Source organism: Lepidochelys olivacea (genome assembly GCF_965140295.1).
Source record: "Lepidochelys olivacea isolate rLepOli2 genome assembly, chromosome: 8".
In the NCBI taxonomy this organism is placed as follows: Eukaryota; Metazoa; Chordata; order Testudines; family Cheloniidae; genus Lepidochelys; species Lepidochelys olivacea.
The window spans coordinates 75804911-75831705 of NC_140418.1; the positions used below are offsets into that span (position 1 = coordinate 75804911).

General features: G+C 44.2%; 1 protein-coding gene across 1 annotated transcript in view; it reads left to right on the forward strand.

Moving 5' to 3' along the window:
• HFM1 (helicase for meiosis 1) overlaps nucleotides 1-21900 on the forward strand; it is a gene marked incomplete at its 3' end in the record, with an annotated part of 112893 nt that extends 90993 nt beyond the window's left edge. Inside the window, exons 29-35 of the mRNA XM_084638080.1 lie at nucleotides 3-88; nucleotides 240-349; nucleotides 1659-1898; nucleotides 20352-20442; nucleotides 20742-20853; nucleotides 21400-21557; nucleotides 21834-21900. Coding sequence (XP_084494206.1) covers nucleotides 3-88; nucleotides 240-349; nucleotides 1659-1898; nucleotides 20352-20442; nucleotides 20742-20853; nucleotides 21400-21557; nucleotides 21834-21900 — 864 coding nt within the window. The remainder of the gene's footprint in view (nucleotides 1-2; nucleotides 89-239; nucleotides 350-1658; nucleotides 1899-20351; nucleotides 20443-20741; nucleotides 20854-21399; nucleotides 21558-21833) is intronic.
• Nucleotides 21901-26795: the final 4895 nt, after the last annotated feature.

A 26795-nucleotide genomic window follows, 5' to 3' on the forward strand; every position in this document is an offset into this window, starting at 1 on the left:
AGATGCAGATACAGTTAAATAAATCTCAAAATGTGGATCTGAAACCATTTGTTTTTACACCGAAATCTTTGCTGCCAGCATTGCCAAGGTATTATATTATTGCTATAAGTAAAATAAAATTTAAAACCTGCTCAGTTTAAATTCTCTCACTGGCATAAGCAGTGAAGACCTGTTTTATGAATCAAATTATTTTTAATTTGCAACTTTCTTGTGACTCTGTTTTACTGATTTGTATGAAGGTCTGACTACACACAGTCTTCTGCCTCAGCTTCACGAGAACACTGGAATAATGTTAACATCCTTGGTAGACCTCAGAACCAACTGCAATCAGAGAGTTATGAAAAGAGTGGTAAGTTATTACTAATGTATGAGATTTTCTATGATTTTTTTCATTGTTTTGAATTAAACGTTTCTTGCAGAATTAAACCTGTTGAAATCACTACAGCAACCACCATAGTGCTGCAGGGAACTGCATAATTAGGGCAATACAATATGTTCTGTCAAGGTAAGGAACTTGATTTGACATTGGCTTTTCTTCTAAAAATCAATTAAAGTTTCAAGAACAGATCTCAGCCAATAAATGTCCCTTAAAGGAAAAATGTACTGGTTAGTTCTAATACCTTAGGGCCCAATTCTGTAAAAACTTATTACTGAGTTGGATGCTTATGACTGTGCTCATTCCCATTGATGCCAGTTGTAATGCATCAGATAGTTTACCTCTATCTCCTTCTTTTTCCACACACGTTTCCCATCATCAGTGGAGTATCTGAGTGAAAAGTGAGCATTATGCTTTGTATTGTTGGGCTCTTAAAACAGCTAAATTAACCTTTAGTAAAACCTCTCTATTTATATTAAAAACTAAAGTTTTATTTTAATATCTTTCAAGGTTCTAATTGCTCCATAAATGTGAGCATATATCAATAGTCAATGAAACTTTATTGCTGCTTCCCATCATTGTTGATGAAGGTCCCAATCCTACCACATAAACTATTTTCATTTACATACACTGCATGTTAAGTGCTTTCCATTTCTAGTGCACGGCGATTTACAGTATACAATTGTGTTCTATTTCCAGTGTTCAAAAGGTAACAAAAGAAATAGAAAATACTGCTAACTTGAATGTGTATCTCCAGAAATGTACTGCCTCCACATCTGCTTATGCTCATTTCTGCTACTCAAGCAATGAAAGGAAATGAAAACCCTTCTGCATAGTACTCTCAAATAATGTTTTAGTGCAGCTATCTCTACATATTTTAGTTAAATGCTTTTAAAATTAATTGTTTAAAATGTGTTAGTCTGCTGTGATTAGTTTTGGGGAGTTGAATTTATAGGAGAGGGAGACAGTGAGTAAGACTAAATAGAGTGAATAAAGAGCAAATGAATGGGGTGGGAAGGTAAAGGGACTGGGCTTGTCCGTGTTAAACTTGCACTCTATCAAACCATAATTCTCACACTTGAAGAAAAAATTAAATCAGAGGTGACTTGAAATATTCTTTATAAGGGTCCCTTGCTGGAATTTGCTGTGAAGATGACTGTTTTCTTAAAATAACGTTGAGAAAAAGTGTGTAGCTAACATAGTTTGCTTTTTTTATAGGTTGAACAAATACTCTTAAGCATGTAATCCAGAGTTTTACACCCCTATTATAATTGCATTACAGATTTCTCTTGGGAACATTCTGTGACTGTAAGTGAGGAGAGCCATCAGACAATGACGTCAAAGAAAAATTTTAAAGAATCTTTAATGCAGCATTTGACTAATGCAGATAAAAGCAGCTCTTGGTTTTCAGAGGCTTTGAATGTGAACTTTGAATTGGGAGATGAAGTTTGGGATGATTTTGATGATGACAAATTAATACATGCTAGCAGCTTTTTCACTGGTGTGGAGAGTAGAGATTTAGGTAAAATTATTTTGGTGTAACCTATTGTTTATAATTGTCACTGTATGTACCAAATGGACAGTGCACCAGATAATCTTCCTCAAATTAACTCTTCGCCCCCTTTTTGTTAAAAGTGATTATGATCTGAAGTAAAATTTAACTTAAAATCTGTGGGTAACTTAATTGACCAGCTGATTTAGAATTGTTGTTTAAAGACAGATTTTTCATTCAAGATTATTGCAGCCTAAATATCAAAGATAGTTTTCTACTCAACCTTCATTCACAGTCTCAGAAGTTGGGTGTTTGTTAAAATAATGAGCAGGGAAATAGTTAATGTTTTCACTTAAATTGTTTCCAATTTGGTACAGTTAATTGTAGGCCTTACCAACAAATTATAGACTCAGCACTTGCTAGCCCTCTCAATCACCATAGACTTCAGAGATTTTAAGATCAATAGATTTTGCCTTTTTTCAGCAGGCAAGTTCTACTGTCTAAATGCTGAAATTACTTTGCAATTGCCAAAGATTACTCCCTTTTTGTGGCCTGAATTACAGACACCATATCCACCTTTTCCCCATACATTATATCATAGTCAGGTTCATGGACCTGATTTCATGTGTATTATTCCCTATTTCACAATCACAGTGAAGCTGGTTCTTCCTGATTGAGTCCATAACCAATCCCTCTCACAAAGACAGATGACTGGAAGAGCCATCCACAGTATTTGATTAGAATACAGGTTGCGAGAAGGGAAAGTTTCCTTTCTTCCACTGTCTCTCCATGTAAATATTCACTTTTTAGGCCCTTTTCTATAAGGTGCAGAGCACCTTCAAATCTCAGTGAAGTAAATGGAATTTGCAGAATTGGGCCTATTCACCAGGGCCTGGGTAGGATAGCTCTATCAGGATGCATGCTTTAAGTTAGGAAAATAATGGTTTCTGAAAATTAGGAATTGTTTTGGCCCTTCTGCTTTCTATGTTTCAATAAGCAGTGTGGTTTTGAAGACAAAATAAACCTTTGTTAAAGTGCATATTGAATTAAGCATTACTTGTACTCACAAGTGAATGTAACCATATTAAAGTAAATACACTTGCAATGTATTTCCTTCTGCAGCTATATACGTGCTTAAAATCAATAGAAAAGAAATATAAGGAAACAAGTGTATTAAAAGTCTCCAAATTATCATGAAAGTCAAATGATAGATCAATTCAGAATTCGTGATAATTTTGTAAATATGTGAATTTGTTGTTTTTTTATTTATGCTGCAGTGTGGATAAATGTTAACTTTAAAATTAATCAACAGGTAAAGCACCAGAAAAAAATGGGAGTTTTACAAATGTTAAGTTAAACTCTTAAAATAGGCTGCATCTACACTGACAAAAACATGACCCTTAATTCACCCCTGTTGGTAGCAATGGCAGGAGCTGTACCATAGATAGGGCTCAAGCAGGCTAAACTGTTTTCACCACCATTTTGTCTATCCCCACTCTGAGCAGAGTTGACCAATACAATGGTAAAAACACCTGTCTAAATTAGTTTCTTCTTCAAATGGTGGTCCCTATGTGTATTCCACATGTGGACACACAGGCGCATCATGCACTTGAGACCAGAGATTTCTAGCAAATAGTGTCTGTTGGACCACACCTGTGCAGTTGTTCTCATATTCCATACCAAAGGTATAAGGGGTGGTTTGAACTGATATCTCTCCAGTTCCTTCTTACCTCAGCATAGCCTGAGTCAGAATCCTCTGTCTCCAAAGAGTATTGTCTACATCTTGTACAGAGTTCTAGTATTTTACCATATTAGTAGTTTCCCCCACCTCAGGGACCTTTTTCCATTTTTCCCTTTGGGAGAAGGACTGTGCCCAGAGTCCCAGGTTTTTAGAACTGTCTCTCCTATACCTGCTCCTTCTCGATCAGTGATGAACACCAATGCTGCCTTTACTGCCTTGGGGAGGCTTATATCTCTGCCAAGTGCAGCAACTGCTGCTGCTTCCCTCCCTGAAACTGAGATGGACGAGAGCTTTGACTGAGAAAGTACCTTATGGAGAAGGCCATGAGACTCCCATCAGATCCAGGCTGGGGAGAACTCCTGTACATCGGCTTCAGGCTGTGAGCAGTGCCCCTTTGAGGACAAGCTCTGGAATAGAGACGAGTTGTTAAGCCCAAGGAATCATTACTTTAGGGCTTTCATGAGAGTAAGGGGCACTCTCATAGACATACGAACATATCTCCTAGATCTGCTCTTAAAAGAGAGGCTCCCTTTCTGTCTCTATTCAAGTTATGTGTGTCCTAAAGACTTAGGTCCACCTAAATCTTCTGGCCACAAGAGTAAGGCGCAAAGGAGAAAGTATCCGTCGGTACTGGCTCTGGCTCCAACTCTTAAGCTGGAAGATAAGCACCAACTGAAATCTCCAAGTTGGACTCCTCTTTGATGATTGACTCCCAGCAGGGTCCACTGATGATCATGTCCATAGTCACACTGGATCCATCGGTTCTGGCTCCCATAATGCTTCGCACCCAGGGACAGACTGAAACTTAACTCTCTGAGGGTGAGATAAGGCAAAAATATCCTCCAACCTCCTCCTCTTCAAGTGCTTGCTCATGTCCATTCCATATTAGCTGTGTGTGCTCGCCACGTGCACTGGTGCCGGAAGTTTTTCCCTCAGTAGTATCCATAGGGGACCAACTCTGGCACCCTCTGGTTCCCTCCACCCTCAGTTCCTTCTTGCCGTCAGTGATGGTGCTGGAACGTCTGCTGCTTCAGCTAGCATTTTGCTCGTTCAGTGTTTCTTATGAACGTTTTCCTGTAAAATAGTTGTACATAGTTAATAGTTCCCTTAGTGTTGATTCTAATTTAGCCGGTCCTGGACGGGATTCAGCCTAGGGACAGAGCATGCCCTGGTCCCCATGCTTTAAGACTGTGATAGTTGTAAGCAGCCTATGCCCATCAGTGACCCGCACAGTAGCTGTTTAAGGTGTCTGGGCGAAGGGCACATAAGTGACAAGTGTCACACTGGTAAATCCTTTAAACCCCGGTCAAAAAAGGAGAGACATCCTTCTCAGGGCGCTCCTGATGGAGTCTGCACTAACTCTGGCACCGGAGCAGAGGTCTGACTCGGCCCCAAACACCGCAGTATCGGTGCAGAGCGCCCCGCCAGTGCCATCTACAAGCTGGCACCGATCCCCTTCTCTGGATCTGGCCAAGAAGCTGAAGAGGACCATGAGGGGAAGATCTCCCACTTCCCATAAGGGAAAGGAGAGGGCCAGAGGAGAGCAAAGACCCGTGCTGGGCAGCTCAGCACATCCATCAGGGAGTCGGGCCCCAGCTCAAGTCGAGTGGTCTAGCCAATCCTGTAACATGCCTGCCATGCTGGACGGTGACGAGGGCCTCCGTCAACTAGAGGTCCTGTCGACACCCGACGCCCTGCAGGCTGCACAGGAGATCCCGACGCTACTGGTGCCGCCCACACTGGCTCCAGCAATACCCCGGTGCAGGGGTAAACCCACCTTGAGACCTCCCTCTGTGTCCCTGCCTCAGCAGCACCGCTCCCCATCAGAAGAAGAGAGTAGCTCTCTTCTTCTTCTTCAAGTGCTGTCCCTGTGGGTGCTCCACTCTAGGTGCTGGTGCATCCCGGCGCCATTGATCGGAGATTTTCGGTAGCAGTGCCTGGTCGGGACGCAGGCACTCAGTTGGTATCTCCCGTCTCGTTGGAATCTTCCTGAGTGCCTGCATCCCGCACCCCCTTCAGTTCCTTCTCAACCGTCCCCGGCTGAAGACGGGACTCGGAGCAGTGCTACTTCTCTTCCCTGGTCTCTGTAGGCATAAAGTATCAAAGAATATAGAAATTGTCATTAGTTACATCCCAGTTGTTTCCCTTCCTTTAGTGTAGTTACATAGTTAGTTACTTAGTTAAAAAAAACAATAACTTTTCGCTTCAGGCTTGTCTCCTGCTGAGACACTCTCCCCTGCCATTTCTAGTTCACAATGCCAGGGGCTTCAGGATTCAAAAAGTGTGTTTCCTGTCAGGACTCCATGCCATGGTCCGATGGGCACTCACATTGTGTGAAGTGCCTTGGAGAAACCCACATTCCTGCAAAGTGCCTCCACTGTACAAGCCTCAAGTCAAGGGCTCGGCACGACAGGGACCTGTGGCTTAAAATGCTTCTGATGAAAAAATCTCTGCAGCCGCTTTCGGAGAAAGTTAAACCTGCTCCCCGGCCAGATCCAAACCAGTGAAGAACATTGCTTCACCCTTTTTGGAACAGAGGCAAGAAGCACAGCAGTCTCATAGGAGAGACTCTGACAAAGGTAAAGGGTCTCCTTTGGTAAAGGAGACTCTGACAAAGGTAAAGAGATCCTTACCCTCTGTGCTGACAGCGCCACAGGCAGGCGTCTCAGCTCTTTCTAAAGCCTCAGCTGTGGCTCCCACAGACCGCAGAGGCAGGAACCCAACCTCCCGTACCGGAAGGGTCTCCGCGGCACCGAGTGCCTCAGCACTAAAAATAGCCACGGTGCTAGCTGTGCACTCTGCCCCGGTGCCAACAAAGACGTCAGCACTGACCCCTTCTGCGCTAAAAATAGCCGCAGTGCCGACTGCGCACTCTGCCCCAGTGCCAGAAAGGATTTCGGCACCGGGCCTGCCTCCTGCCCCGGCACCAGCAGTGGACCCCCTGCAGGGCACCGCCAACAGACCTGCGGCACCACTGACCCTTCCTCTTCAACTTGCAAATGCGCTAGAGCACAGACCAGGCTCAGCGCAGCCCAGGGAGCAGGAGCAACAGTTCCTCACTCAGTGTGACCTCTCAGTGCCACCTGAGCCTAACTCTGTTTCTGGATACACAGGGCTCACTCTTCGAACAGCCACTCTCACCACCTGAACTGGCTACCTTCAGGGACTGCGAACACGATACACAGCAGCAGGTGGAGTTCTCGCCACCTGCCTCTCCTCCTCCACCGGACCCTCTTCCACCTCAGGCTACGGTCCTCAGCTACCAGTCTCAGTTTCCCTACTTCCCTTCCCTTCCCCCGTGGACGGCACCTGGGTTCTCCTACCCTATGCCTTGGCCCCAGTGGTACCCTTGGCCACATCCTCAGACCTCTTGCACGAAACCGCTTCTGTGCCTCGATCTCCAGCTCTGTTCACTTCTAGAGTACCTGAACCCCCTCCTGAGAACATGAGCTATGAACCATATCCTGACTCACCGACCCCTAATTCTCCATCTGCTCCAGACAGAGCCCTCTCCCCCCCGCCTCCACAGAATGTGGATGACTGTAAACAATTTCAAGAGCTTTTCAAGAGGGTGGCACTCAGTCAAGGCATCCCCCTAGAAGAGGTTCAGGAGACACAACACAAACTCCGCAGAATCCTTCAACCCTCTGCACCCTTAAAGATCACGCTCCCTATAATTGAAGCACCCCTGGAACCAGCTGACACTCTGGCACACTCCACCTTCTTTATTAGCTACCTGCAGAAAGGCCGAATGTAAATACTATGTTCCTGCTAAGGATGCTGACTTCCTATTTTCTCACCCCACAACCGAACTCTCTTGTCATGGATGCAGTCGCACAAAGGACGAAACAACCACGATATCGGCCCATCCCGCAAGACAAGGACCTTAAACACCTTGACGTCTTAGGATGCAAGGTTTACACATCCTCCACTCTACAATTCAGGATTGCAAACTGCTCTGCACTCCTCACCAGTTACGACCTTGATAACTACAATAAACTTTTTGAATTTGCCTCCTACATCCAGAGGACAGGAGAGCGGACTTTAAATCAATTCTGAGCAAGGGCCAATTGATTTTCCAGAATGGCCCTACAAGCCTTTTTAGACATGGCAGACACAGCAGCCTGTACTACTGCGACTGCTGTGGTTATGCGCAGATCTTAATGGCTTTCTGCATCTGGCATCCCTAAAGATCTGCAGACCAAAGTGGAGGACCTCCCCTTTGATAAAGACAAACCGTTTTCTAAAAAAAAATCGGATGAACTACTTCACAATATGAAAAATTCTAGAGCAACACTGCGAACCCTGGATATTCACCCATCTCTTCCCAGGAGACAACGATACCAACCTTACCAAAGATCACGCACACAACAATATTATCGGCGTCAACCCAAACCATAGGACATAAATGGGAATCTCTCTAGACCCCCTAAGCGCAGACAAAATCAAGCTCAAGCAACCACCTCCCACCCATCCAGGAATAAACAACAATTTTGCAATGTTGGTCGAGGGTCTGGGTGACCACCCCTTGATTCCACACCCTACTTGCCCATTTGTCCACCGCCTCCAGAGTTTCCAACATGCCTTGCAGCGTATTACACAGGATCGCTGGGTCCTCGAAATAGTTCAGTCCGGTTACTCTATCCCATTCATATCCTATCCTCCTACCCTTCCCCATCCCTCTTCAGGGACCCCTCTCACAAGCACCTACTTTGCGTAGAAGTGGCTCACCTTCTCTAGCTAGGCACAGTAGAACCTGTGCCAATGCAACACTGAGGGAAAGGATTCTACTCCCATTACTTCCTGACCCAGAAAAAGACTGGGGGATGGAGGCCTATACTACATCTACGCTGACTGAACAAATTCGCGAGGACACAAAAATTCAAGATGGTCACACTGGGCACAATGATTCCTGCACTGGATCAAGAGGACTGGTTCACAGCCCTCGACCTACAGGATGCTTATTTTCATATATCAATTCATCCAGCTCACAGACGCTTCCTACAATTTGCAATCGGTCACAACCATTTTCAGTACAGAGTTCTTCTTTTTGGCCTCTCCACAGCACCAAGAGTCTTTTCCAAAACTCTAGTCCTGGTCATAGCTCACCTCCACAAACGTGGGATCATGCTTTTCCCCTACCTGGACAATTGCCTCAAAGGCAACTCCTATGGCAAGACACTTCAAGCTACCGGTTTCGCCATCTCCCTCTTTCACAGCCTAGGCCTCCAAATAAACATCCAAAAATCCACCCTGACACCTACACAACAGATCGAGTTCATCAGAGCTCATCTCGACTCAATCTAGAGCAGAGCCTCGGTCCCATATCACAGATTCCTCGCTATCACGCAGCTCATACGCACACTCTCTATTTGTCCGAGGACACAGGCAAGAATCTATCTACAGCTCCCTGGTCACATGGTAGCCACCACCTTCGTGGCCCAATATGCCAGGCTACACATGAGATGTCTTCAGGGCTGGCTCAATTCCAATTTCAAACCCAACAGACACACCTTAGGGACGCTGCTAACTCCTCCATCCAATGTTCTAGCTTCCCTACATTGGTGGACAAGACCAGAAAACCTCTGCAAGGGGGTTTCCTTCCAGCAATGATCCCCAACACTCATGCTCACCACGGACGCGTCCCTAATCGGTTGGGGAGTGCATCTAGGGGGACACAGGGCACAAGGCTGGTGGTCCAAATCAGAGATGCACCTACACATAAATCTCTTAAAGCTCAGAGCAGTGAGGCGAGCATGCCTTCACTTTTCCCCTCATAAAGAACAAATCTTTTTGGGTCTTAACAGACAACATAACATGTATATACTACATCAACAGACAAGGGGGAGCCCGATCACATTCCCTTTGCATGGAAGCCATCTGACTATGGAATTGGTGCATACAACATCAAATACAAGTCATCACTTCCTGCCTACCGGGCTGCCACAACACTACTGCCGACACTCAGCAGACACTTCTCAACAGAATACGAATGGAAACTGCATCCCGCAATACTTCAACAGCTCTTGTCCCTCCTGGGGCACCCCGTCAGTAGATCTCTTTGCCACAACCCAGAATCGAAAATGTCGGCTGTTTCGCTCCAGAGCGGGACTCGGGACTGCATCCCTTGGAGACACGTTCCTCATCCCGTGGAACAACTCTCTCCTCTATGCTTTCCCACCAATCCCTCTGCTACACAGTGTTCTTTGGGAGATAGTAGACGACACGGCCTGAGTCATCCTTATTGCCCCAGCTTGGCTATCCCAAACCTCACAAGACTCCACATGAAGCATCCCTGCATACTTTTGATGTCAGGCGAGCAATCTTACTTAGGACTAAGCCATTTCGTAAATCTCCACAACTCTGTCTCCATCACCAAAAGATCGAAAGGTACGGCTACCTCTAAACAACGTCTGTCCAAGTGAATCTCTGACTGCATCAAAATATTCAACTGCCCGAAGGCATTGGAACTCATTCCACTCGAGCTATGTTGAAATCCGTTGCCTTCCTACATAACGTACCCATTTCTGACATCTGTAGAGCGGCTACATGGTCATCTGAACACACGTTTGCCAAACACTATGCTATCACGCAAGTTACCACGGCAGACACCATAGTAGGCCATGCAGTACTCTCTACAGTACTCATGCTGGATCTCCAAAGTCCCACCGACCATAGTGGGTACTGCTACACATTCACCTAGAGCGGAACACCCACAGGGACAGCACTTGAAGAAGAAGGGGAAGTTACTCACCTTGCAGTAACTGAAGTTCAAGATGTGTGTCCCTGAGGGTGCTCCCCACCCTCCTCCCCTCTACTTTGGAGCCACACCTTGTAAGATCAACTGCCGCTTACGAGCAATATTTCCCTGGGAAAACTTTCCCTACCTTGAAAGTATACTATACTAGTATTATACTATACTTTGGAGTACTAGTATAATCACTCCATGGTAGAGAAGGAACTGAGGGGGGTGCAGGACGCAAGTGCTCAGGAAGATTCCAACGAGACGGGAGATACCAACTGAGCTCCTGCGTCCTGACCAGGCACTGCTACCGAAAATCTCCAATCAACAGCACCAGGACGCACCAACACCTAGAGTGGAGCACCCATAGGGACACACATCTCGAAGAACTTCAGTTACTGCAAGATGAGTAACTTCCCCTTCAGGCTCCAGACCTTGGACACCAACAGCGGGATTTGAGGCACAGCTTGCCGATAACCTGGCACAGAACTATGGCAGCACCTTGCACCAATCATTTGACCAATCGTTTGAGTGGAGCCACCAGTCACTGACCCGCCTGTTGCCAAGACGCGGAACCCTGAGGTCAGGGAGATCTGATGACAGGCCCGTTCCAGCTCCCAGTCCCACTCTAGATCCCGTTACCGGTCGAGCAGCATGAAGCATAGTTTGCTGGATTACCAACGCCCATTGGCCAAATACTGCTGGTCCCCAAGGTCCTGCGTGAGGAACTCGTCTCAATCTGACAGGTCTATATCTAGGTGTAGCAGCTGGCACTGCACAGAGAAGGACCAACAGTCTGCCTGATCATGGTCGCCTGACAGCAACCACTCTGCTTCCGGCTCCAGCACCGAGCAGGAGTCCTTGACGTCAGAACAAGCCCCAGTGCTGGTGGTACGGTCTACATCATCAGCACCACAACCGACCCCATGGCCCCAAGGCAAGGCCAGCGGCCTAATATCCCTAGAACTCTTGGGGGTTTACCCAGCCTTCGCAGGCCATCTGGTGAGTATCGGGGAGCCTTGGATAGGCCATCAGCCTCAGCATCCTGCCCTCCCCTGGAGGTGGTGGCCCCACAAGAGGACCCCCCCAGGCCCATGAGGACCCAGGGAAACAGCCGGTGAGACCGCCAGGGGATATGACAGATCCTACTGCATCGGCTTCTTCCTCATAGTCTCCGGGCAAAGCTATTACGGGTCCCCCTCACCTAGTTCCACAAGATAATGCTCAGGCTCATCAGGAACTACTGAAGATGGTTGCCTCCAACCTGGGGCTCCACGCAGAGGAGCCAGTGTACTCCCTGTTGGACATCCTTTGCTCTATGGCACCTGCTAGGTGCCGCTTTGCCCCTACATGAAGGGGTATTGAAAATTACTAATGCCCTATGGCAAACCCCCTCCTCCCTGCCCCCCATTTCAAAAAGGGCTGAATGCAAATACTTTGAATGCCAGCTAAAGATCACGAGTACCTGTACACTCACCTGGCCCCAAACTCCCCTGTCGTTGAGGCTGTTAATCAGAGGGAGAGGCAGGGTCAACCCAGGTCTGTGCCCAAGAATAAAGACTTGAAAGACTGGATCTGTTTGGGTGAAAAATGTATTCATCTTCCAGCCTTTAGTTGAGAGTGGCCAATCACCAAGCCCTCTTTGGTTGCTATGATTATGACATGTGGCAGGCCATGGCCAAGTTTGAGTTTTCACTTCCCGAAGGGTCCAGAAGGAATTCCGGGCGATCTTCGAGGAAGACACAGCTGCAGCCAGAGCTTCCCTCCAGGTAGCTTCAGATGCAGCAGACTCCATGGCTCGCACGATGGGTAGACCCGCAATAAGCAGGGTGGCAGGCGAGCATTTTGAGGGTGCGCCCACGGATGACCTACCGGACTATACCCCGGATTCATCTTTCCCGCTTTTCTTCAACCGCCTTTCTTTTTCCTCCCCACATGGACCACTATAACTTCAGACCACTGGGTCCTCAATACAGTGGCATAGGGTTCTATCCTCCAGTTTCTTTCTACCCCTCATTCCCACCCCCTTCCCCGTCCCTCTTCAGGGACCCACTCACGAGAGAGTCTCCTCGCACAGGAGGTAGAAGGGTTGCTGCAGTTGGGGGAAGTGGAGGAGGTTCCTCACAAGTAAAGGAACAAGGGGTTCTTTTCCTGGTACTTTTTAATCCCAAAGGCAGTCTGTGGCCCATCCTGGACCTGCGATACCTCAACAAATACCTAAATTGAAGTTCTGCATGGTCTCCCTGGCCTTCATCAACCCCTTCCTGGAGACTGGTATGCCACCCTCGACTTGAAGGACGCATATTTCCACATAGCGATGCTTCAAGGTCACAGACACTTTCTACGATTTACGCTGGGACCCGACCACTATCAGTTTGTGGTCCTCCCGTTCAGCCTAGCGACAGCACCAAGGGTGTTTACCAAATGGGGGAGTCTCTGCGTTCCCCCTGACCATGGCCAGGGTTTGCCTATGCCTGCTGGGCCACATGGCAGCACGTATGTATGTTGTCTGCCATGCCAGGCTCCGGATGCAACCCTTACAGCAGTAGCTGGAGACAGTCTATTCCCAGTCCAGAGATTATCTGGAAAAGGTCATGTCCTCACTGACGATACTTACCTCACTGCAGTGGTGGACCGACCCCACAGCTGTCCTTGAGGGAGTTCCATTTGACAACCCTTGTAACTCGATCAAGTTGATATCGGATACCTCAGACCTCGGCTGGAGAGCGCATCTCAACGACTTCCAGACCCAGGGCATGTGGTTCCTGGAGGAGGTGACATTGAATATAAATGTCAAAGAGCTCAGAGGATTTCCAACTAGGTCACCTCCTGCATCTGGACCTAATACGAGCTGGCACAGGTCCCACCACTGCCGATCGTGAGGGCCCACCTTGGTCGCCTTCCTGGCCCACATTCCTATCCATTCCAATCCAAAGTCCCTCAGGAGGAGAGTGTCTAATTCCAAACTCTTATTGATGAGGGCAAACTGGTAGCTAAGACCTCATTGCAAGCGGCATGGACATGGCTGACACCTTATCCAACCCCCCGGCCCCCTTACCATGCTGCTCAGAGCAGCATGGCTGGCAACCACGCTGCCTGGCCAGAGCTAGACACGCCACCACTCTGCCCTGCAGGAGCACAGCCCAGCTGCCCGGAGCGCTGGCAGTGTGGCTGTGGGGGAGGGGCCAGGGACTAGCCTCTCCAGCCGGGAGCTCAGGGGCCTGGCAGGATGGTCCCGCAGGCCATAGTTTGCCCACCTCTGCTTTAATGAGTAGACAGATGAGCCACTACACCCAGACTCCAGAACAGTCCTATGAATCCTGGGTAGTTATACCCCAGCCCCAAAGAGGAACCACCACAAACAGATATGTAAACCAAGGCCTCTTCACCAGCCTTTCTGTCACCAGCACCTATATGAGCCATCATGCAAATTCCAGAAAGTAGAAAGACCAAGGTATGTAGCCTCCTCAACCTCAGCCACTCAAACCCATCCGCTGTCCAGGGGTTACTTTTGATGGGAAGCTCTAGAACTGCGTCCCAGTACTGATGCCATCGCTTGCCCCCCATCCTCCCGCAAAGTTTTGGCATCCATCTTCCGTACTTTGCCCACAACTGGAGGCCAATAACAATGAAGAAGTGGGTACTAGATATCATCCACTCTGGCTACATTGCTGAGTTTCTTTCCCCTCCTCTAAACAAACCCCTTTCCTGGCCCCTCCTCAGGGATCTCCTGGGGAGATCCTCTGCCAGGTGGTGGATTTTCTTCTCCAAAGAGGGTCTATAGCGTGAGTGCCACCTCAACATCAAGGGAAACAGTTTTACTCCAACTATTTCATACTATCCTAGAAAAAAATGAGTCTGGAGACCCATGCTTGACTTATGTCAGCTAAATATTTTTATTTGCAAATCGAAATTATGCACGGTTATGTTGGCATCAATCCTCTCCTCCCTGGAGAAGGGTGCATAATTTGGGGCTCTCAACATAAAAGATGCTTATTTTCATGTGAACGTTCTGCCATCCCACAGAAGGTTCCTCAGATTTCTGGTAGGACAAGAGCACTACCAGTTCAAAGTACTTCCATTTGGGCTAGCAACAGCACCCAAGGTATTCATGAAAGTCGTCTCAGTGGTGGCAGCTCAGATGAGATGAAGCAGTTACAGCATCTTCCCATACCTGGATTATTGGCTCTTAACAGGTAGATCCCACTGGGAAGTTGTCAGCAATCTTATCTTTGGTCCACCTTCTGGCACCCTTAGGAATTTGCGTAAACAAGGAAAAGTCTTCTTTGACTCCCACAAAAATCATAGCCTTCATAGGAGTGACCCTAGACTCCACCTCAGTAAGAGCCTACCTCCCTCTCAACAGATTTGAAACTATGAGCAGCCTGATAAGACAAATCAACTGTAGATCTCGAACCACAGTCAAGGTCTGTCTTTCCCTATTTGGCCACATGTCCTTGTGCAGTGATGTAATGCTGTTCACTAGGCTTCACCTCCGTTGCCTACAGGCTTGTCGTCAGTCTGTTTACTCTCCAGACAGAGACAACATGAATACCAAGCTAACGATCCTGGCCATGGTCATGGCTTCCCTTGTATGGTGGACAAACCCAGAGCAAGTGAATGCTGGAGTCCCTTTCGTTCCACCCAAAACTTCCCTCATAGGTTGGGGAGCCCACATAGGCACTCACACTCCACAGGCCAGGTGGACTCTTCGAGAGGTCGGGATGCACATCAATCTCCTAGAACTAAGGGCAGTCCGACTGGCCTGCAGTGTCCTCTTTTATGGTCCTGACATATCCAAATGATATCTGACAAAATGACAACCGTCTTCTTGTAACGGGGTCAGCACCCGCCTCTTGCGGCCGACGTGCCTTCAATCACTCAGTTTTGAACAGGGTGACACCCCCTCACACAGGCGCCCCCTTTCTGGTCGAGTAAGACCCTGCTTTTCTTTCAGTCCTTACAATAGGATGGCACCCGTTTCTTATGAGCACCCCTCGGTTGATGGTTGTTTGCCGGGTCTTCAGCAGCTCATCCCTTTGGACAAGTTGCACACATTGTCTCCCCTTCCGGGGTATGCAGACTCTAGTTCTTTCTCACAGCCCTGGAATGGGGCCGTAGCACAAAGGCTTTTTTCCTGGAGCCACTACCTTCTTTAATAGCTCAACAGGGACCCACCTCTGTACCCTTGGGTGGTGTCCTTCAGGCAGTCCTCGCCTGGGTTCAGACTTCAGCCAGATCAGCAGGACCAGTCACAATATCCTCGCCTGGTCTGGCTAGGTGCTGGGCTCAGCCTGCCCACACTGACCTGTCCATTGTCCTGCTGCTCTTCCAGCCAGCCAGGCACCCGGTTCTCCCTCTTTGAGCTCCAGGCAGTAACTGACTGATCTTCCTCTGCTGCTACCTTTTATATGGTCCTTCTGGCCTCTGATTGGCTCATCTCTTGCAGCCACTCTGGGCTGCCTGGAGGACTTCTCCTCTGCTCTTTCCTTGAGCCAAATTCCTTGGGTGGGGTGAGGCAGGACTGTGAGGCCTCCAGCAGGGGGCCTCTGCACGTAGTCCACCCTGTCACACTTCTGTGTAAACAAATGAAGAGAAGCAAAATCTCTTGCACTCTGTATAGAGATGGTACACTGGTGGAACTGTTGTATCAGGAACCACATCATACTCTTTGCGATGTACCTCCCAGTTGCGCAAAACTCTGCATCTCATGGCCTGGTATTTGGATAGGCATCAGGCCTAGAGCATTCATGTGTGGAGGCTGTTCAAATTATTCTTAGACACAGCAGATAAGTCTCTACCAGAAACTGCTATCTAGCTAAATGGAGGCATTTGTCTATTGAGGTGCAACATAAATAGTTAGCAGGAAGGCCTGCTGATTTTGGGGATGTTTTAGAATACCTCCTCACTCGCAAGACATCAGGACTTTCCAGTAGCTCACTGTGGGTCCACCTTGCAGCAGTCGGTGCCTTCCATCCTCCAGTAGAGGGCTATTCTATTTTTACTCACCCAGTGATGATCAGATTCCTTACGGGAATCACAAGGACCTTCCAACCAGTAGTGAAGCCAACACTGCAATAGGACCTCAATCTTGTACTTTCAATATTTACCAAGCCACCGTGTGAACTGTTGGCCATGTGGTCGATGTCCCTATACTTGAAGGTCACCTTTCTCATTGCCATCACATCATCTAGAAGGGTGAATGAACTGGGAGCACTTATGGATGATCTACCATACACCACATTTCATAAGGAGAAGTTTTCCCTTCACCTTTCCCCAAAGTTCATCCCTAAGGTAATTTCTGAGTTTCACATAAATCAGTCTATTCACTTACTCATATTCTTTCCAAATCCTTATGTTTCCAGTGAGAGAAAGGAGACTTCATTCACTTGACATTAGATGGGCTCTAGCAGTCTACCTTCAAAGAGTAAAACCAATCAGAAGAATGTCTAGATTTTTTTTGTCACTGTAGTAGAGTGATCATGGGGACAAGTATTATTTGCTCAGAGACTCTCTAAGTGAATCTTTGATTGTATCACTCTTTGTTATCAGTTGGCACATCTCCTTTCTCTGAAGGGAGTGAGGACCCACTCCAGTAGAGCACAGGCAACCTCAGTAACATCTCTTCAATAAGTACCTATACTGGATATTTGTAAGGCAGAAACCTGGAGTTCCATCCATACCTTCACAAAGTATTACACCTTATTCCAAGCCTCTTCTGCAGATTCAGCAGCTGGGACAGCGGTATTACAGACATTATATCAACTGCATCCTCACACCCCTTCCTCTTTGAGTATCACTTACCAGGTGTGGAATATACATTAGGGACCAGCACTCAAAGAAGAAATGGGGATTTCTTTAAGTGCTTCCTCATGGCCATTCCATGCTAGGTGTGTGTATGTCATGTGCACAGTTGCCAGAGATTTTTCCCTTCCTGATATCAGTAGGACTGGCTCTAGCACACCATGGAGCTGCGTGTATATGCGCTGGTATAACGGGCGCTGCTGGCTCTGCATCCTCTCAGTTCCTTCTTACCGCCCGTGACGGTTGCTTGGAACAATCTTTCTTGCTCTTGCAAAGCTTCTTTCCCAGTGGTTTGGACTTTGTACTATATTGTATAGTTTTTGTAGTTGGTGTATATAGTTCTTACCTAGTGTTAGTGTATATAGTGTGAATAGTAGTCTGTGTTGTTGAGGGACTTTTGTCCCAGGGGCTGGGCATGCCCCGGAGCCTGGGCTTCAAGCCATGTGCCTCTTGCTGCAAGCCCGGTAAGTGACCCACATTCGAGTATCTAAAGTGCCTCAGGGAAACTCACATTACAGAGACATGCCAGATCTGCAGGGGTTCAGACTGTGCATTCAAAAAGATAGACACGTTCGTCTGAAGGCCTTACTCAAGGAGGCAGCACTCAGACCAGCCTCAGAGCTGAGCTGCTCCGAATCAGCGCTGAGTACTTTGGCTTCCATGCAAAGCGCTCCACCGGCACCGTGCTCTTCCCTGCACCATTCCCCATCTCCAGTGCCAAGGAATAAGCATAAGAAATAGCGTGCCCTCTGGTGCTGAAGCGGGACAAGCAGGGAGTGACTAGCGCATTGAGACCCATGCTGGGCCACTTGTCCTCCCTAGAGCCTCTGTGGGCTCCGGCGACTCTACCTAGACACTGAGTCCAGTCCAGGACCCACCCCCGACTCCCAGGAGCGGTTGTGGGACTTCACGCCTGCAGGCCCCTTCAACTCTGGAGGCTTTCCAGTTGGCAAAGGATCTGATGTCCCTCCCAATCCCACCCACTCCCCAAGGTTCCCTGACAGCCATGGCTGCTGGGGATAGAAGGGATCAAGAGGCGGTGAGCTCCATCGTGGCACCAACCATCATAGAATCACCCAGAGGAAAACCCTCTATGTTCCCATTGCAACAGTCTCTAGTCCGTCATTGGTCACCGGTTCCCTGGCACCACCTGGAGGCAGATGTGGGTATGGCTCCTCCATGGTCTCCAAGGGAAGACACTTTGAGCCATTAGTATCTTATTCCTTACTGCTTCTGTCTTGGAAGGTCACTTCCTGGTGGTAAGCACGTCGGTCAGAAGGGTCTCCGAGATCAAAGCCCTTATGTCAGAACCCCCTTATACAGTGACAAAGGACAAGGTCCAGCTGTGCCCTCATTCAGCCTTTCTGCCAAAGGCGGTGTCACAATTCCATAACAACCAGGACATTATTCTGCCTATCTACTTCCCAAAACCTCACAAGACCACTGAGGAATGTCGGCTCCATACAGTAGACCCTCTATATTGAGAGGAGTAAGCCCTTTGGCAAAGTCTACGCAACTCTTTGTAGCAGTAACGAAAAGTATGTGAGGGCTGCTGGTGTCATCCCAAAAAAATCTCGTCCTGGATAATCGCCTGTATCCAGATTTCCTACAAGCAGGTGAAGGTTCCATCTCCAGCCATTGTGACTGCTCATTCTATGAAAGCTCAGTGCAGGGAACACTGTGTCAGATATGTTCCTTGCACAAATAACAATCCAGGACATCTGCAGATCCGCAACATGGTTGTCAGTTCATACCTTCACATCCCGCTGCGCCATCAGCAGCAGACCCGTCATAATGCCATTTTCAGAAGAGTGATGTTTCAGTCAGTAGGTCCATCAGCTCCAAGCCAACCTCTGAGGGTACTGGTTGTGAGTCACCTAGCATAGAATGGATGTGAGCAAGCACTCAAAGAAAAAGTGGTTGCTAACCTCTTGGAACTATTATTCTTCAAGATGTGTTGCTCATGTCTATTCCATGACCCACCCTCGTACCCCTCTGTTGGAGTTATTGGGAAGAAGAAACTGAGAGGATGCGGAGCTTGCAGCACCCCTTATACCAGGGCATACATGCACGGCTCCGGGGGCGCTAGAGCTGGTCCTATGGGTACCACTAAGGGAAAAATCTCTGGCAACTGTGCACATACAGCTGGCATGAAATGGACATGAGCTACACATCTCAAAGAACAACCGTTACAAAAGGTTAATAACTTTTTTTTTCTTACCTGTAACTGGAGGTTGTTTGTGAAGTATCTGTATTCCACCACCCACCCTCCTTCCCCTCTGCTTCAGATCCTTTCTAATTCATGCTAAGAGGAAGACCTGGACAGGTGTCCATCTAAAGCACCTCTTATTCCCTCAGTATGGAGAATGAGGTGAGCAGCTACACAGGCAGTGACAATACTTGCTGGAAGTCTCGGGTACATGGAGCACCTGTGTTCCACATGTGGCATAAGGATAGGGACCACATATCTCAGAGAATGCTCAGTTACAGGTGAGTAACCTCCATTTCCAGATTTGCTACCTGTGGTGAATTTTTGTGTCCCATTTTTGCCAATATAGACAAACAAGAGGACCAAATTTTTTATTATTAGTTGTTGTTTTTATTACAGTGGCACCTAGAGGCTCTAACTGCAATTTGGGTTCCATTGTGCCTAGACACTGTATAAACGTATAGTACAACGTATATAGTTGTTGCCCTGAAGTGCTTGAAATCTAAACAGCTAAAGACAAACAAAGGGTGGGAAGGGAAATGGAAGCTCAGAGAGGTAAAGCGACTTGCTGAAAATAACACAGCAGAGCTAGGAATAGAACATACGTCTCCTGAGCCCCCAGTTCAGGTCCCAGTCCAGGGAACCACATGGACTATCAGTTAGTTGATCCTCTGAGATCATGGATTTACACCAGCAGAATATTTGGCTCATTCCTTTTTTTCTATAGTTGTGCAAGACCAACACTCATGGAACAGTAAGAAAGAAATAGCTTCAGATCTTTCGGAGGATATGTGACTCTTCACGTTTGATAGTTTGACCGTTTCCCTCAACATTTTAAAATTAATCAAATAGCCAAACAAATATTAAAACCTTGATGAATATTAAAGTTCCTGTGTGAGACTATGACTTCTGAAATTCCAGAAAGGATTCATAAAGAGTTCTTTGGCTATTTTGTGACTATATTTTAAAATTATCATTCTAATATAGGATCTGGAAACACCTACTTTCAAAGTACAATAGAATGTAAACCACTGTTCCAGAATTCAGAGAGCAAAGTAACAAGTGACATTTCAAAAAAGTAAGTATAATGTATAACACTAGTTATTATTCAGTTCAGTAAAAGTATTGTCTATATTTGAGGGACATATGTATTATTAAATTTGTATCAATGTGTCCTGAGATTTTGGGAAAACTTGAGGACTAAGTAGCTGGAATACAAGCTCTAAAGTCAGAAGTTTGAACATTTTAAAAAACTACTTTAAATAGTTAATTTTTTAATTATTTTAAATAACTTAGAAATTGAAAGCAATGAACTTTGAGAAAACCATTAATGCTTATGCATAAATATCTAAATTATCCAAACTTCCACATTTTCAGTTTTTGCCTGTTACGAGATAAGTCTGATGTTCGTCTACAAAATTCTGCCTCTTCCACATTAAAATCACCATCAGAAAAGAAATTATCTGTACAATATGGAAATACAAGTACTGTAAGTAAAGGTATATTTATAACAGGATTTCTTGCAATGCAGTGAAGGGATTTTTTTGGTGAACTTGTTTGCTATAGTCAACTTGCTCAGTTTTGCCATGTTCAGTTTTCTGTGGCTATTTGAATGACTGGCGTGTCTGTCCACATACATTTTTGTGGAAGCTATCTTAGTTAAAATACCTATATTCATCCATTTTTGGCTTTGTTGTGCCCTTCGCTACAAAAAGAAATAGGACCTGAATTTGACCCATAGTTTCCATTATGCAGTATTTTGGAACTGATTTCAACAAGCCAGTTGGTTTTTTAGGCTTTTATTCAACAAAGCACTTAAGCACATGCTAAACTTTAATCACGTGGATATCCCATTGACTAGTGTAATATCAATTTTATATATCAAATCTTTATTTTTACAGTTTGAAATTCTATCACATTAAGCATAGCTTTGGTTGCATGCTATGGTATATATTAGAGTTTATTACAATATGGAAGTTTGTCTTAAAATTTTGTTATTTTTAATCATGTTTATTTTGTAATCCATACATTTCAGTTCAGCTTCCAAAAAAGAAAACATCCAAATCCTCCACAAAAGTTGAAAAACAGAGAGTTTTTTCCAAACTCAGAAATAATCTCAGGTTCTTCTCAATTCATTGGAAAGGAGAATTTTTTTATTTGCAACAAAGAAAGGAAAAAAGAAATTGATGTCAGGTAATAAAAATAATTTTTATATTCTGTTGTAGATTCTTATCCTTCAAGGTACTGAGGACCTCACAATCTTAGGCCATAGACCAAGCTCTTCTTTCTAACTTACAAGTTTTTATTTTACTAGTTGTAATTAGTTTTTCATGCAAATAGACTTTTTAAAATTATTTTTCAGATACAGATCTTTCCTGGCTGTATTATAAATAATATTCTGATTTCATGGGTTTTGGTATGCAGTATTGTTCACAATTTAATTATTTTGGTTTGCTTCATTTTTATTAGATCTCTTTCAGATGATGAAACCAATGATGTTAAGCCTTTTCTTGGAATATTTGATGGCATTTTCTAAAACATAAACAAGATATATTGTAAGTCCTGAAACATATTACACTCTCATTTCCAGAATGAAAACTTTAAATATAGTTAGAGGATTTTCTTTAATAGCTGTTCATTAATAGCCCCTCTTTGCTACACAGACTAGATAATGAAATTGCTAGCTAATTTATTTACAGAATTCCATGTGTGTTTTATCTTTTTAAAAAATATTAAAATCTTTGTTTATCTAACTTGCTGTTTTTAGGATTGGAATGATAAACGTATTTGACAGTCCCTTATTAAAGGGGATAGTTTTCAAGCTAAGCACTTTTGGTATAAATCATATGTAATTTTACCATAAGAACAAAGATGTTGTTTGTAATATGCATCTGCTCACAGAACACATTTTTGTGTAACTGAAATGTTGTTCATTAACAAACTTCTTACACTATTTGTTTTTATGATGTCTGTTAGGTATCCCATTTAGACTGAATTTTTCATAATGCTGATTATTTCTGAAACAATGAGATTTACAAATAAAAAGAAATAGACTGAATAATTTAATATATTCTGTACTCTATATTTCATTCTAAAGCACTATAAACCTGTAATGTATTTGTCAACATTAAAACATTGTATAGCCTTTTCCATGCAAAATGTCTCAGAATGCACCACAAGACAGTTTTAAAATATGTCCACAAAGAGTGACTGGAAGTAGTATTTGGGTGTTGACATTGCTACTTAAACTTATAAAATGGGCATTTATGCATTTTAAGTCTGATTTGTACATGTTAATATTGGATTTAAACATCCTGTTAAAGCACCAATGCTTGAATATTAGGCTTCCCAAATTAATACAGTTATGGAAATATATAATATTACATAAAAATCTATATTAAGAAAATGTTACAGTTGCACTGTTAAACACTCAAAAGTAAGGAAATACCATTGTTTTGGTTTTGTATTTTTGCTTTTCTGATCCTTCATCATAATCAGTTTAGAAAGTGTTCGGAGAATAAATCAAAACAGACTATGAATTAGAAAACACTGTCAAGACAAGCAAACAGAAGCTATACAATTGAAAAACAGAGGCAAAAAACTCCCCATTTTGACAGACTGAGGATTTGATCCTATAATATGTTGAGCACTCTGAGTTGACAACTTCAGTGGGAGTTGATAGTGCTTAACGCCTGACCAAAATGAGCAGGATACATTTTCTAATTTTTTTTCCCCTCTAATAATTTATCTTTCCCTTGCTATTGGCTATTTTGGCCACGTTTGCACATTGAGTGAGATATTTCCATTGAGTTGTCTTCAGATCTTAGTTGTTTGTGGGTTAGAAAGTGCTTTAAATTAGTATTGTCAATTTTAGGTTTATTGTGTAATAAGTATTTTTAGTTTTGATTGTACATGCAACTACAGATTCTGATAGCAAATTATTTTAACTGAACTTTTTAAAAATCATCATTTTATGGAATTATGGTATCCTTCCTTGTTAGGAGACAGCCAACAGTAAGGGAAGGCAAAAAAGCTAAAAACACATATTACATGATAAATCTAAATTGACAGTGCCAATTCAAAGTACTTTCCAACCTACCAAACATTAGAAAAAGATCTATACCTCATAGGAAACATGGTATTCCTTTCCTACAGAAGGTGATGATATAGGTCAATATGAAGAGCTTTTTGGTGAGCTGTGTGCGGTGCAGAACAAGGCCCATATTATTGCTCCTTTGCAAAATCAGATGTGCCTGTATGTACCCCAAAATTGAACACCACCTGAGACTTTATACTTAACCTACATTTGCTAGTTTTATATTGAGAATATTATCTTGAAAATATTATCTTTGAGGTTATTCTCTTTTCCCCTTAAATTAAAGCTTACCCAAGTGTTGGGGGTTAGTAATTATTACTGGAATTTTTACATCTTCAAACTGGTTAATTTTCTGTAGCCAAATTTCAGATACCTCCTGATAGGTTTTCCTCCCCGTATGAATTTTTCATTTCATATGCTGTTCATCAGTAATCTATCCTCCATGTTTTGGGGAATATCATCAGTTTGTTTGTAATTCATGGTCATATTATTTTGATAGAAAAGGCTTTCATTTCCGTTTTGGTGTATAGTCAGAACACATGGTAATAAACTCATTTTGCTACCTTGAAGACGATTGTGACTATTTTTCACCTCAATTATTAAATCACTTCCTGACTTTCTTTCTTTTCATAACAAATCAATACCTTATAAAATACTTAGAAAATAACAAAACTGTGGTATTGTTGTTAATGGTAACAGTATTTCACAGATCTCAAAAGATATGAACCTTCTTTATACTGCAGCGTCCTTTTAGTAATGCTGAATTTAAGGTAGAAAATAGAAGAGCTTGCAGTATTTCATTAGATTGTTTCATTTGACACCGTTCTACTTCATTATTCATTTTGGTTCTGTGACTCTTTAAAGTATAATTTCCTTTCAAAAAAAGAGTTAGGAAATGTTAATACATGCTGAAATGTTCTGAAGTCTCAGGAGAAGGAAAGGTTGTTGTTTTTTTAATATGCTGACATCCATTTTCTGATTGTTCAGCTTTCTGATTTATAAATAGTTTCAATACCTGATCAGATCAAACATAGGATTAGTAGGTCTTCTCAGCAGTATTTCGTTCACGCTAGCGTGTAATAATTCCCTTTTAAAGCAAATAAAGGTAGAAGGAATGGGTTTGTTGCAGTATCAGCAAAACTTAGCCAAGTCTAAGTAAAATTTATCTTACAGTGTACATATCAAATGTGCTGGTAGTCATGAAAAAAACACTGGACTGCTTATAGTAAATACACAAGTCTACTTCAAGAACTTTTAAGACTTACGCACAGTGGCATAAGTGCTGGTTGTGACGGGTTGCCCCCTTTCAAGGTGCCACTTGATGTGCTGAGATACCACTGAGCCCGCCTGTTCTGCGTGCATGGGCCCCCTTTAACCTGTCTTTCTGAGCCAGGCTCTTAAGCCTCCTCTAGCACGCACACAGGCAGGGCCACACTCTGCTGCAGAAAGACAGACACTGAGGTCAGCTCTGGGAAGACTCAGCTTAAGGGACTTGACCCAGCACTCTGGTGCCCACCTCCCCTGGAGTGCAGACCCAAAGGTATTGTGAAATCCACCCCCTCCCTCAATGTGGAGAAAGGTATGCATAGCCTCTTCTGCCCCTTTCCCATTATGATATGTACAAACCGGATTTCAGAATAAACAAAAAACAAGTTTATTAACTAGAAAGAGTAGATGTTAAGTGAATATAAGAGATAGCAAACAGAACAAAGTAGATTACTAAGCAAATAAAACAAAACATGCAAACTGAGCTTGATTCATTAAAGAAACCGGTTACAAAATGTAATTTCTCATTATTGCCACAGGTAAATATTGCCACAGGTAGATTACAGAAAGTCTTGAAAGGCAGCTGCACTGGCCTGCAGTTTGAGACTTCCCGTATTTCCACTCACAGACTAGATACCCTCCCAGCCTGAGTTCAACCTTTCTCCCCTCAGTTCAGTTCTTGCTTCCAGATGTTTTTCAGTGTCTCTTTGGGTGGGGAGGCAGAGGAGAAGCTTGATGATGTCACTCCCCTGCCTTATATAGCTTTTGTGTATGGTGTGAACCCTTTGTCTTCCAGTGGAAAAACACTGGCATTCCCAGGGATGAGTCCAGTACCAGGTGACACAGACCCATGTCTCTGCAGGTCTGTGGCAGTCATTACTCGTATGTTGTCTGGAGCGTCTACAGGAAGACTAAGCTCTTTTGCAGTCCATTGCCTTTGCTAATGGGCCATCGCCCTATCTGGCTTTTCCATTGTTGTATCTGAAGGATTAGTTGTGGGTGACACCCAAGGTAGCACATTTGAAATACAGATACATGGTCAATATTCCAAACTTCAAATACAGAAATGATACAGGCATACAAATTGGATAATCAGATTCAGTAAATCATAACCTTTCCAATGATTTCTTACATGAGCCATCTTGCATAAAGTATATCTCAGTTATGTCATAATCATATCATAAGCATATTTTCATAAAGAATATGGAGTGTAACATCACAGTGGTCACATCCTGAATGATGAATTGGAGCTGCTCAGAGGTCTGAGCTTGCTTTTCAAAAAAATTTCTGTTTTGTTTTCATGAGCTGGCATACTTTGCCTATATGTAATTTGCCATGATATGGCCTCTTCTTTTGAGATCACTGAGCACCATGCTAAATGTACTGCACCTATGAAGTATCCTGTTATATCTTTGTTAAAGTGAATAATTAAGACTCCAGGTCATATTCTGCCTTCACATACACCTCATGTAATCCTATTTAACTGACTGACACAGAAATCACCACGTTAATTCAATAGAAATCTTTTATAGAGTTCTTTGATCTTAAATTATTGCTTATCTTATATCTGGAACTACGGCAGGAGTATTGACAAATGCTATATATATTTTTTTTCTCATACTGCAACCTGGCAAGCATCTGTTTAATTTGAAAATCACTAGTATTATCAACTTGCAATTACATAATGCCTTTTAGACACTATTCACTTTAAAATTATCTCACCTACTTGTGAACTGCTGCCACCACTGGGGTGTAATGCAAATAGCTGTTTAACAGAACACAGCAATACTACATAATAGTTTAGGACAGTAACTGAAGAATAATCTTATATTCATTTGATGCTGAGTGTGGATTTTAGATAGGTAAAATATAATTGTTTATTGGAATTAAGCAAGGATATAGAGATTAATACCTTTTCTTACAAAAAGTGCACTGGCATGTTAAGTGTTGATGAATGGACCTTGGTCCTACACCTTATCAAAGGAGACCACCTCCTCCAGCAGCAGTTTCCTCCCACCCCATGGTTGTTATGACACTGATTCAGTAAAAACTAATTAAAACCTAAACAT